The sequence below is a fragment of the Apium graveolens genome, chromosome 8, assembly GCF_009905375.1.
Source record: "Apium graveolens cultivar Ventura chromosome 8, ASM990537v1, whole genome shotgun sequence".
NCBI classification, from domain to species: domain Eukaryota; kingdom Viridiplantae; phylum Streptophyta; class Magnoliopsida; order Apiales; family Apiaceae; genus Apium; species Apium graveolens.
Window position 1 is genome coordinate 220079838 of NC_133654.1, and position 13544 is coordinate 220093381.

Below are 13544 nucleotides of genomic sequence, written 5' to 3' on the forward strand. Positions count from 1 at the left end.
TACCCAAGTCATAGAATAATTTTATCTTGTATAAATATTGAATTATATAGGTTTAGTCACCCAAAATAAAGAAAGAAGTATATAATTCAATAGTTGATGTTATCAAAATCAAATCAAATGAGCCTCTAGTTCAGTTGGTTGAAGTTATATGTTTGCTATAATGTGTCATGGGTTCAATTCTCCATGCCAACAATATTTTTCCATATTCATTTATAATCCCAATGTTACATATGAATATAAAATTATTATATTAAAATATAAACAAATGAGCCTCAAGCTCAACTGGTTGAATTCATATGCTTGTTATAAGTATGTCATGGGTTCAATTCTCCATGTCAAAAAATTTCCATATTTATTCAAGTACGAGGGCAAAATAGTAATTTCGAATTAAATGTTTCTCCACAAAAACAATGTTGCAGTATTATATATATAATAGATAGATTTGAACGAAATCAATTTTATTTTATAAAAAATTAAAAATTGTGTCAGATTCATTCTTCTGAGTATTCTTCAAATTTTAGATACTCACTTTTCCGGAACAAAATTGAGTCAGACTTGAATTCCAATTTTTACAACCATGCTAAATAGTTAGTGATAGTACATACAGCTCCTGCAAGGCCTTGCCCCAGACTCTTAACTATATAGCTCCTGGAAGTACTAATCCTAGACTCCTAACTCTATAACTCCTGGAAGGACTAGTCCTGCACACTACCAGTCCTGACTGACCCAGTCCCGCAAGCCCAACCTTGATAAATCCCAGCACGTGAGACACTGACCCAAGCACATGATGGGGACAACTGTCACACATCAATCATGGAAATAATTAGGGCATGTGTCAGAGGATCCTCAGAACATTCCTCGGCCAGTCCCGTGCTGACACGTGTAAGGCATCCACTCCAGCCAGGTGTTCTCCGCTCCCAGAACCAATGGCTACGATTTAAAGGTACCAACCCCAAAACCCTACCCTTGGGCTATAAATAGCCCAAGAAGGTGAGGTTTTGGGGTTAATCACTCTCTCACACTCATATACATACATAGCCACCCTGCATTGATATCTATTTTCATCTTCCCCAAAAACGAGTTCTTACTCGCACACTAGAGGCGCCGCGGGACTCAAACCCCCCTTCCGGTGTTGTTTATTTAAGCCACGTTTGGGTGTGCTCGTTATTTTAGGCCACGTTTGTGTGAGCCCTGTTTTGTTGATTTAAGCCGCGTTTGTGTGAGATATTGTTAATTTTAATCGTTTTTGCTCTAGCTTGAATATTGCATTTGTGTTCTACTACATTGTTGATTAGTCCCAGGAGATTGTTTAAACTAGTCCTGGGAAGCTATTTGTAGGTGTTTGTTGTTATTCTGGGTAGTTTTTGCAATTTTCAAAAAGCAACCTTAGATCGATACTTTGTGTAGCATATTGTTGTTAGTTATTGTTGGTATTGTTGAGAAATGGCAAGACCAGGAAAACATACTTCTGGGAGACCATCTGCCAGCACTCAGGTCCAAGAGCCGGACCACTTCCAGGCCCATGATGCAGGAGCCGAAGTGTTCCAGGAGCAACCACTGCACACTCCCGTAGTGGAGAGAATCGTAAACACCAGGGACGCCAGAAGCCTTATTGAGCTTAACCAATACAAATACACCAATGTCCTGGTGGCCGAAGAACACATGGCCAACCTTACGAGTGATGAACTAGCAGAAGCAATCAGGCTCTACAGGCAGGAGCAAACCCGGCTCCAGGAAGAAGCCGAACTTGAGGAGGAACCGGAGGAGTCCGGGGACTCCCAGCAATCTAAAAGATCAGTGTTTGACCGAATTAAAGCCAAGGGGAAGAAAAGCAAGAAAGATCAAGGAAATAAAAAAGAAGCAGAAGCTGCTAAGCAGAGAAAGTTGGACGAAGTCCGGGAGCAAATCAGGAAAGAGGAAGAAGCAAAGCTTGAGCTAAAGATCCAAAATAAAATGCAGCTAGAAGAAGATAAGCTACTGGCCAAGTCCAGGAGCAAGAGAACCCGGAGAGACCCTACTCCGGAGCTGATTTCTGATGATGAAGAAGAAGAGAAGTAGAAGGACCTGAAAGATATGATCTATGAATTGCAAAGAAAGATGGACAGAGATTCAGGAGTAGAAATTGGAGAAATATTAACTCCTTTCATCCACTCCTTGGAAGCCATTCCCCGGCAGCGGAACTTGAAGCATTACAACTTTGACTCCTTTGATGGTCTAGGAGACCCAGAGGAGCACCTGAACTACTTTGAGAAGATATCGCAGATATATTACTACAATGACTTGACGAAATCAAGGTTCTTCGCTTCAACTCTTAAGGGAGGGGCCCATAGATGGTTCAGCAGGATCCCCTCCCGCAGCATCCATAGTTGGAAGGAATTCCGAGCCTCCTTCCTTCGGAGATTTCGGGCAAATAAAATGCACGAAATGCACATGTGTCACCTGGAGACAATCCGGCAGCATGACAACGAGTCCCTCTCTGCATACATGCGCCGGTTCCAGGAAGCAATCAACAAAGTTTCGAGCTTGGATGAAAGGGAATCTTTGAGCATTTTCAGGAGAAACTTGGACCCAGAGCACAATGAGAGATATATAGTGGAGCTAATTAATAAGGAGCCGCAAAGTCCGGAAGCAGCTTACTCCATGGCTTCCAGATTCATAAAGGAAACAGATATTCTACAGGCGATGAGGATAACCCGGAATGGGGGGTCCAGGAGTAAAAACACTGATGACCGACCAAAAGGGGGTTACCATCAGGATAAGAAGTTCAAGCAAAGCAACCAAAGCCAAGAAAGATAAACAACTCTGGTTTTCCAGTGACTTGGTCCTAAGCAGGAGTCAAACAGCGATCCAGGACCCGCGAAGCAACCCTGGGAGCCGAAGCAAGAGCCGTACTAGACTCCTCTCAACATGACCCGGAAGGAAATCTTGAAAGAGGTAAAAGACAAGCCTTTCTATTATCCTCCGAAACCAATGCAAACTCCTCCGGAGAACAGGCCTTACAATAGGCAGTGTGATTACCATGAGACCCATGGACATAAGACTGAGAACTGCTTATCACTCAAGTACTTCATTGAGGACCAAGTAAAGAAGGGGAATATGAATAAGTATTTAGTCCGAGATAGCAACAACAGGGGGGAAGCGCAGAAGAGAGGAAATAATGTAGTCAATGTAGTCCTAGGAGGCTCCCACTCCCACCTTGGGGCCCGGACTTCGGCGAAGAAGTGCTCTCCATCCAATCACTCCCAGACCTGGTGATATCCTTCAGCAGCAAGGACTACGAAGGAGTCAACCTATATCACAATGCAACTTTGGTTTTCACTCTGGACATCTTTGATAATGAAATAAGGAGAATGCTCATAGATAATGGTTCCTCAGTAAATATTCTCTTCAAGCACATAGTGGATCGAATGCAGTTAGGAAGCGTCTGCTCAAACGAGTGCCGGGAGGACCCACTCTATGGGTTCGGCCACAACTTAGTCCCGATCCAAGGAACTTTATATCTACCAGTCATTTTTGGAACTGCTCCTAACCAAGTGACTCATGTCATCAAGTTTTATGTGATCAACGCTCCTTCGTCATACAACGGAATTATTGGAAGGTTGGCTCTAACAATGATGCAAGCGATAACTTCAATCTCCCATCTTAAGATCAAATTCCCAACCGCGACAGGAGTCGGGGAAATAAAAGGAGATTATGGAGTTGCTGAAACATGCTACACCCAAGGGTTAGTCATGGCAGAAACCCATCAGGACAATAAAAGGAAGGCAACAGTTTTTCGCAAACAACAAAGCATGCAGAAGCACAAACCCCGAACAAGGGAAGAAGCAACAAAGGAAGTACAACTCATTATTTCAAGTCTGGAGCAAGAAGGACCGGAAAGCAACCAAGTCATGATAGTCGAAAAAAAAATCAGGTCCCAGACCAAGCTAGTCCTACCATGCAAACAACCAAAGAATCTGAACAAGTAAACTTCTATCTGAAGAAAAATTCTGAAGCCCGAATTCATCAAATGGTTTCAAACAAAGAACATGAAAAAATTGAAGCTGCAGTAGAAACAGAAGAAGTCCAGATTGATGAGAGCAGTTCTAACAAAAAAGTGAAAGTAGGGTCAGGAATCAAGGAGTCCTTCAAGGAAATATTAGCGTCCCTGCTCCGGGAGTACAAAGATGTTTTTATCTGGAGCCCAAGAGACATGCCAGGACTACATGAGTCCATAGCAATGCACATCTTGGATGTCAACCCCAACAGAAATCCAGTCAAACAGAAGAGAAGAAATTTTGCCCCAGAGAGGCAAAAAGTCATTGACGAAGAAGTAGAGAAGCTACTCAAAGCAGGAATCATCAAAGAAATCAAATATCTGGAGTGGCTAGATAATGTTATTATGGTAAAGAAGTCCAACGATAAATGGAGAATGTGTGCGGACTACACCGATCTGAATGATGCATGCTCGAAGGACCCATACCCTCTCCCAAATATTGATTAGCTGATAGATGCCACCTCCGGACACATCATGCTTAGTTTCATGGACGCCTTCTGCGGATATAACCAGATCAAAATGAACCCGAAGGACATACCTAAGAAAGCATTCATAACTCACATAGCAGTCTATGCTTATGTGATGCTACCCTTCGAACTGAAAAGCGCAAGATCCACTTACCAAAGAGCCATGAACAAGATATTCAAGTCCCAGATTGGGAGGAACTTAGAGTGCTATGTCGATGACATGATTTCCAAATAAACAACTATACAAGGGCATGTGGAAGATCTGAAGGAATGCTTTAACAACCTAAGGAAGAACCAACTCAAGCTGAATCCGGAGAAATGCACCTTCGGAGTAGGAGCAGGAAAGTTCCTAGGATTCATGATCAGCAACAGAGGCATTGAAGCCAATCCGGAGAAAATAAAAGCAATCCAGGAGATGAAGGCTCCCAGGACCCAAAAAGATGTCCAGAAGCTAGCAGGATCACTAGCAGCACTCATGAGATTTGTCTCAAAGCTAGCAGAGAGGTGCCTACCATTTTTTGATTTATTCAAAGGATCAATTAACAAGAAAGCGGTGAACTGGAGCCCGGAGTGCCAAAAGGCATTTGAGGAAATCAAGTCCTACCTCTCTCAGCCACCAGTCCTAACTAAAGCTCAGCCAGGAAAGCCTATCTACTTATACTTGTCAGCAGGAGCATAAGTCGTAGGAGCTGTCCTAATCAGGGAAGAAAATGGAAAACAACAACCAGTTTATTATGTAAGCCAAGTACTTAAAGACGCAGAAACAAGATACCCAAGATTGGAGAAATTTGCCTTTGCCTTAGTCACAACTTTAAGAAAACTCAGGCACTACTTCCAAGGAAGAGAAATCAGATTGGTGACAAATCATCCCTTAAGGAAAATAATTCACAAGTCGGATGTCTCGGGAAGACTTGTCAATTGGGCTGTGGAGTTGAGCCAGTTTAATTTAAGCTTCATCCCCAGGACTGCCATCAAAGCTCAAGCACTTGCAGATTTCATAATCGAATGCAACTTCCCAGATTAAGAGCCGGAACCAATGGACATGAATCCGGAGCCAGAAAAAGATACAAGTCCGGGAGCTTGGACCTTGAAAGTAGACGGTTCTTCAAAAAGTGAAAGGTCAGGAACCAGACTCATACTCAAAAGTCTTGAAGGATTCACAGTTCAAACAGCTATATCTTCCGGCTTCCCTGCAACAAACAATAAAGCAGAATATGAGGCGTTGATCGCACGACTAAAGCTCTCCAGGACTCTGAGGGTCCAGGACCTAAAAATTTACAGCGACTCCCAGATAGTGGTCAAGCAAACAAATGGAGAATACATAGCAAAGGACCCTACTCTTGCCAAGTACTAAGGACTTGTTCAAAGTTACTTATCCTCAATACCAAACCATCAAGTCCTTCAGATATGCCGGGAAGAAAATGAAGAAGCGGATATTTTATCCAAATTAGTCCGGAACTCATCAGATCTGGACTGCTCAGTTTACTTCGAATAACTCCCCAAACCATCTATTGAATCCGAAGAGGTCTTGGAGATCGAAAGCAACTACAGCTGGATGACTCCCTTCATCAACTACTTGGAGAAAAGAGAGCTCCCAGAAGATAAAGGAAAAGCTCAAAGACTGAAAGCAAAAGTAGCCAAGTTCTTCCTCGAAGAAGGAGTACTCTACCGCATGACCTTCTCATCTCCTATCCTGAAGTGTATTGACCCAGAAGAAGCAAAGTACTGTTTGGCGGAAGTGCATGAAGGGATATGCGGAGACCACATGTCTGCAAAGGCCCTATCTCATAAGATCATAAGACAAGGTTACTACTGGCCAACTATTCACCAGGATGCAATAGAGTTCGTCAAGAAGTGCAAGGAATGCCAGCTTTTCAGCATTGTGTCCCGGATCAGCCCAGTCTTACCATCCTTATTGACATAATGGGACCTTTCCCCGGGCCAAAGGAGACCTCAGGTACCTGTTAGTCTCTATTGATTACATGACAAAATGGGTTGAGGCGAAAGCAATGAGGACAATCAATCAACAAGACTGCAAGTTTATGGACAACATCTTGATGAGGTTCGGGATACCACGAGTCCTAGTATCAGACAATGGATCCCAATTCATCGGATCAGAGTTCGAGTCCTACCTCCAGGAGCGCGGGATCAAGCACAAAAAATCATCAGTGGCATATCCCCAAGGAAATGGCCAAGTAGAAGTAACCAACAGAATACTGCTCCAAGGAATTGAAAAAAGACTCAAAGAAAGCAAAAGCAAATGGCCAGAAAAACTACCAAGTGTACTTTGGTCCTACAAGACAAGCCCCAGGACAAGCATATGAGAAACTCCATTCAAACTAGCTTATGGCACAGAAGCAATGTTTCCTATTGAAGTGGGATCTCCCTCTCACAGAATAATAAAATTTGAAGAAGAAGCAAACGAATAAGGACTCAGAACAAACATGGAGCTAATTGATGAGTTCCGAGACCAAGCTGTAGAAATGATGGAAAAATACAAGAAAAAAACAAGAGAGCACTTCAGTAAGAAGTCTAGAGTAAAAAACTTTCAATTTGGAGACTTAGTCCTTCGAGGCACAGAAGCATCAGATCCCACAAACACTGGAAAGCTAATGCCCAAATAGGAAGGACCATACAAGGTCAAAGAAGTCCTGAGGCCAGGAACCTACAAGCTCCTGAACATTGATGGCTCAGAAGTCCCAAATATTTGGCATAGACTAAGGCTAAGAAAATTCTACCAGTAGGAGAACAAACAAAACAACCAAAAATCTTGTAGCCAATATGGCAAGCAACCAATTTGTTTGTCCTTACATTTTGTATGAATGATTAATGAAAAGCATTTCCCCTTTATATTCATCAAAGCTAACCACTAGTCCGGACAAACCATTAGTCAGGACTAGTGCAACCATTTTGACTTAGAATTAATTTTCTGACAAAAAAGCAACCAATAGTCCGGACAAGCTATTAGTCAGGACTAGAGCAACCATTTTTACTTAGAATTAATTTTCTAACTAAAAAGCCACCATTAGTCAGGACTAGAGCAACCATTTTTACTTAGAATTAATTTTCTAACTAAAAAGCCACCACTAGTCCGGACAAGCTATTAGTCAGGACTAGAGCAACCATTTTTACTTAGAATTAATTTTCTAACTAAAAAGCAACCACTAGTCCGGACAAGCTATTAGTCAGGACTAGAGCAACCATTTTTACTTAGAATTAATTTTCTAACTAAAAAGCAACCACTAGTCCGGACAAAGAATCAGTCAGGACTAGAGCAACTATTTTTACTTAGAATTATTTTTCTAACTAAAAAGCCATCACTAGTCCGGACAAGCTATTAGTCAGGAATAGAGCAACTTAGAAATAATTTTCTAAGGCAAAAACAAACTATAATAGCAAAGCAAAATAACAACAATAAAAGCAAACATTGAAAAAGTAACCGGGCTAAAACAAGCCCGGAGCAAGTACGAATATTACAAGAAACAAAGTCATCAAAAGTCTTAAAGCAATAGCAACGTTACAAATCAGAGAAAAATCAAGGCTCCGGAGCATTAGGAGGCAAGAAGCTGGGGCAAGGACCATCGAACGGCTCCGGTTCCCCTAGTCCTAGCTCAATGTCTTCCTTCGCCTTGATAAACTCATTCACAAAGCTATCCCAATCGGCCTTCGGATCAGTCTTGATGTGTCTCTCCGCAACCAGCCAGCAACAAGCGATCTCCGGAGCACCAGCATTGGCCATAGCCTTATTATACTCCTCAGACCTTTTAAATTCAGCAATGACTTCAGCTTCCGGCCTCACAGCGGACATCTGCCTCCAGAGCTCAGCGAGTTCGGACTTAAGATCAGAAACCTCTTTCTCAGCATTTTCAGCCCGGGTAGTGACATCAGTAAGGTGCTTGTTCAGTCCGGACAGAGAGGTATCCTTAACAATAATCTCATCCCAGAGCTGACCAATCTCGGAGTCCTTGTCAGCTATAGCAGTCTGAGCACCCTTAAGCTCATTATAGGCCAGAGAAGCAGATCCAACCATATAACCACCAAGCTGCAGAAAATAGAAAAACTTAGAAAACTATTCTAAGGCAAATGAACAGAAGAAACAAGAACATGAAGATAATGTACTTGACCCCAGATCTGGGAGCACTCCTTCATAGTGGCATCGAATCCGGCCAGGTTCATTTTCTTCCAATCAGCCTCAGAAGGAATATCGGCCATGAAGCGAGCAACTTTAACATCCAGCTCCGGACTGCTTGCATTCGGCTCTTCATCTTCGAAGCCCTTTCCCTTACCAGCTCCGGACCCAGAACCAGCTTCGAAATTCTCAGCCCGGGGAGGTTTAGTCCCCAGTGTCCGGAGCCTCTTCTTTTTTCTTCCAGACTCAATACCCGGAACTTCCCCAATAGGCCCAAGATCCTCAAGGTTCTCAAACTCATCCCCAACCTCAAGATCAACATTCCTCTCCGGAACCCTCTCAGTAGCATCAACCTCCGGCCTTGAAACGGCGTTGCTCTGGGATCCCTCCTCCACAGAAGCATTAGATCCGGACCCAGCAACAGTAGCTTTCTCCGGCAACTTGAAAGCTTTGCCCAAACCCTTCAGTGCATCACTATAGGCCGAAGACGACATATCCGGATTATAAAGCGGTAAGCCTGCAAAAGAACAAAGCAAAAACACAAGCCAAAAACAATGAAGAACTATATTAGAAGAAAGCGACAATTCCGGACAAGAAAACACATAACTAGTCCGGACACAAAAACAAACTACTTACAGCCTAGCCTATACATAGTCCTATGCATCATAAAAGTGTCACGAGTCATTTGGAAACCCATACATTCGCAAAAAGCAAACACCGTCCGGATAGCATATCCCCGGAGAACATCCCTACGGAACCGAGTCTGAACTCCCTCCGAAGCAATGTGGGGGAGATAATGCAAGTCCAACCCCCTAAGCATGATCAACTCCCCATTCCAGTACTTCAATGAAGACTGCTGAATTACGGGCCTGTAGGAGCCACCGTACCCACACTCCGGAGCCCGGAACCGAAGTTCATACAGAGGAAACTGGCTAGACCGGACCATATGAAAAATATGATACCACAACTTAAAGGTGGGTTGCACTTTAAACTGGTTGCAGCTAGCGATGAACCAACTCATCCACTTGATCCCATTCGGAGTTATCTGCATTGGAGATATCTTATACTCATATTTATACAAATGTTTGAGAAATAAGTGCCAGTGCAGATTTCATCCGGACCGGAGATGCTCCAACCACACAGGAACGTATCCATCGTCCGGTCTGTGATAAACCCGCTCATCCGGCTCTGCCCACCTCCACTCGATCCGGGGATCCAATTGAAACGCAGCCCGGACAGAGGAGTCCTGAGCCGTATGATCTAAAGCAGCATACTCGTCTTTCAGCTCATAATGTTCCTTGGCCACTATACTATCGACAAACTTCCTGTCGAATTCTTCTTTATTATAAGGCCCCGGACCCGCGTTGGGTTGTCTAGCGTACCCAGACCTAATACTCCTGTAGTGGAAGTTGTTCTCTATCTCATCACTCTTGGTGACGAAGTAACCTGGGGTATTCACCCATAAGCCCTCCGGAGTGCAAGGCACCTTCCTAGAGGAAATCCGAGCCACAAACAGCTTAGTTATAGCTTAAGAATCAGAGGTCGTCGCCTTCTTACCCATTTCAATCCGCTCAGAATCACTAGAAGACTCAAGATCTGAACCAGAAGGCCCCGGATAGCAAGTTATATAGGCCTTGGCACGAGCTTTAGTCCGGACCATAAACCTAAAACAAGTGATAAAGGTTAGTCTAAATCCCTACAGTTTATTATTCTTGAAAGCTACATGGTCCGGACTATCCTATGTTCAATTTTAGTTTAAGTCAAAAAGCAAACAGTCCGGAGACCCAGGCCCAAAAGACAAAACAAAAACCCAAAACATAGTAACCACTCCTGACTATAAAACACTAAAACTAGCCTATCACTCCGGACAGAAAGCCCATAATAACAACAAAAATACATCAGTCAGGACTGAGAACCCAAGTTCGGACCCAAACAAAAAACCCCAAACCCAGAAACACTATCAACCAGAATCAAAAAAGCAAATCATGCCTAAAAACCATATACATACACATACATACAACAACGTTCAACAAAAATAAAACACAATATAGAACAAATAAAGAGTTCAGTACGGCATCAAACTCAAAGAATGGAACAAAGAGCAAGAGAGGGACTTACAGAGATAAAGATTAAGGAGCGGTTGGGGACGACCAAACAACAACAAAGAACCTCCAAAAGCTCTCCTGTAACAAACAGCGGCGACGAAAAAAGCAACGAATAAAAAGCCTCAAAGAAAACAGAGAAGAGAATTAGAAGAAGAGTAAAAGTAAAAAATAAAAAGAGGAAGGGGGGCCTTTTTATAGGCGTGGTGAAAAACCGAAGGGCCACGCCACGTGGCAGCATCCTGACCGCTTATCGCACACGGTGATTAATGTAAATCATAATTGTGGCACGCCTTTTAACCACTAACAGCTGTAACAATTCAAATCATTGGGGGGGTGGGAGAAATCCCCAAAACCGTTTCAACTTCCAAGTCCGGACTCCTTCGCTCAACGCAATCCGGACTAGGGGCAAGAAAAGCTCAACTCCTTCCAAAGTCAACCACTTTATTCCGGATTCGCCGAACTCAACGCAATCCGGACTGGGGGGCAAGAAAAGCTCAACTCCTCCCAAAGTCAACCACTTTAGTCCTGATTTGTCAAACTCAACGCAATCCGGACTGGGGGTAAGAAAAGCTCAACTTCTTCCAAAGTCAACCACTTTAGTCCTGATTCGCCGAACTCAACGCAATCCGGACTGGGGGCAAGAAAAGCTCAACTCCTTTCAAAATCAACCACTTTAGTCCTGATTCGCCGAACTCAATGCAATCCGGACTGGGGGGCAAGAAAAGCTTAACTCCTTCCAAAGTCAACCACTTTAGTCCGGATTCGCCGAACTCAACGCAATCCGGACTGGGGGCAAAAAAAGCTCAACTCCTTCCAAAGACAACCACGTTAGTCCCGATTCACCGAACTCAACGCAATCCGGACTGGGGGGCAAGAAAATCTCAACTCCTTCCAAAGTCAACCACTTTAGTCATGATTCTCCGAACTCAACGCAATCCGGACTATAGGGCAAGAAAAGCACAAATTCTTCTTAACAAAATAATCAAAAGCTCATGTTCTACAAACAACCCCAAATTTACTCCCCCATCCAGAAAATCTGCATAAGGGAGTGGGGGGCACATGATAGTACATACAGCTCCTGCAAGGCCTTGCCCCAGGCTCCTAACTATATAGCTCCTGGAAGGACTAATCCTAGACTCCTAACTCTATAGCTCCTAGAAGGACCAGTCCTGCACACTACCAGTCCTGACTGACCCAGTCCTGCAAGCCCAACCTTGATAAATCCCAGCACGTGAGACACGGGCCCAAACACATGATGGGGACAACTGTCACACATCAATCATGGGAATAATCAGGGCACATGTCAGAGGATACTCAGAACATTCCTCGGCCAGTCCCGTGCTGACACGTGTAAGGCATCCACTCCAGCCAGGTGTCCTCCGCTCCCAAAACCAATGGCTACAATTTAAAGGTACCAACCCCAAAACCCTACCCTTGGGCTATAAATAGCTCAAAAAGGTGAGATTTTGGGGTTAATCACTCTCTCACACTCATATACATACATAGCCACCCTGCATTGATATCTATCTTCATCTTCCCCAAAAGCGAGTTCTTACTCTCACACCGGAGGCGCCGCGGGACTCAAACCCCCCTTCCGGTGTTGTTTTGTAGGAACCCCACCACAACTACACCCCCACATCAGCGAAGGATCCAGGCACGACATCGAAGGAGCGGCCCCGCAACCAGGAGTTATCAGTTAGCGGTATAAGATGGAATTATATGAAATGTTTTCACAAAAAAATGTTTATTTTCACAAGCACCTCAACACAATTTGATAAAGTAAATAGGAGGAATCCTAAAATAATGAAATAAAATATATTTCACAAGTTGTTCACTCTTTTAATATAAAAATATAAATGCATAGAGGTATTTCGGGATCTGTACTCCTTAATATCCGATTAATATAAAAAATTAAAAATACGGGAAAAGAAATAAAAAGATGAGTCGGACTGAAGGAGTGTAAAAAGAAACAAGCGAGGGCTTATCTCAGAAAAGGAAATAGTTTCATGATGGACTCGGCCGCTTGGGCTTTAAAGATTTTGAGTGTCTGGATAAAAATAGGCTTAGCTAAGCACATTTGTTAATGAGATTGAGACGTTCTCGTACACAAACCAGGCCCATATTTATATTCGGCCTACAAATTTGTGTCCATTAGGAAAGAAGAGAGAGAAATGATGATTGATGAATCGGTTTGTATTTGTTATATCGAGCTAAATACAATAAAAGCAACGTAAATGACATAATAATATTAAGAGTTTGGTACTCCTATTTTTTTTTTTTAAAAAAAGAGTTTGATACTCCCGCAAAGAGTTTTTTAACGTGAAAGTACGGAATATCATTGTAATTATATAATTAATTTAAAAAAATTACAAGTCTATAATTATTTAATAAAAAACACACTATATACTCGGGTAAATCCCTGAGTACGTATTTATGGAAATTTAAATTTAAACTTCTTATTAACATCCCTAGTATATAGTGTCCCTAGTATATTATTAAATTTGAACTTAAGCTTCTTATTAACAAACTTAATAAAAATAAATGCATAAAAACTATGAACAATTCAATTGGAGACGCAAATAGGCTTTTGAAGAAATTGGAACTAGAATGATTTAAGAAATAAATATTTGAATACATTTTTATCATTGTTCGCATTCAACAAGAGTTAAAATTAACCCACAAATGATTGGTTGAGATATTGATTTTTTTTAAAAAAAAATAAGAATTTGATGTCTGATATATGTATGTAAGTTTAATTATCAACAAATAATTCCAGCTATATTTAAGTGGAACGTATGGAATTCGGG

The 13544-nt window shown here is 42.5% G+C and overlaps 2 protein-coding genes across 2 annotated transcripts; both read left to right on the forward strand.

The window, feature by feature from the left end:
• The first annotated feature begins 5539 nt into the window (after positions 1–5539).
• LOC141680352 (uncharacterized) lies at positions 5540–5857 on the forward strand. Its single transcript, XM_074486603.1, has one exon. It carries the CDS (start codon positions 5540–5542, stop codon positions 5855–5857), a length of 318 nt encoding a protein of 105 aa, XP_074342704.1.
• A 201-nt stretch (positions 5858–6058) lies between these two features.
• Positions 6059–6427, forward strand: LOC141680353 (uncharacterized). The gene has a single exon (XM_074486604.1). It carries the CDS (start codon positions 6059–6061, stop codon positions 6425–6427), a length of 369 nt encoding a protein of 122 aa, XP_074342705.1.
• Positions 6428–13544: the final 7117 nt, after the last annotated feature.

Excerpts from the sequence above, each read along its gene's own strand:
- LOC141680352 (XM_074486603.1), top strand. The coding sequence starts at position 5,540 with ATGGACATGAATCCGGAGCCAGAAAAAGATACAAGTCCGGGAGCTTGG.
- LOC141680353 (XM_074486604.1), top strand. The coding sequence starts at position 6,059 with ATGACTCCCTTCATCAACTACTTGGAGAAAAGAGAGCTCCCAGAAGAT.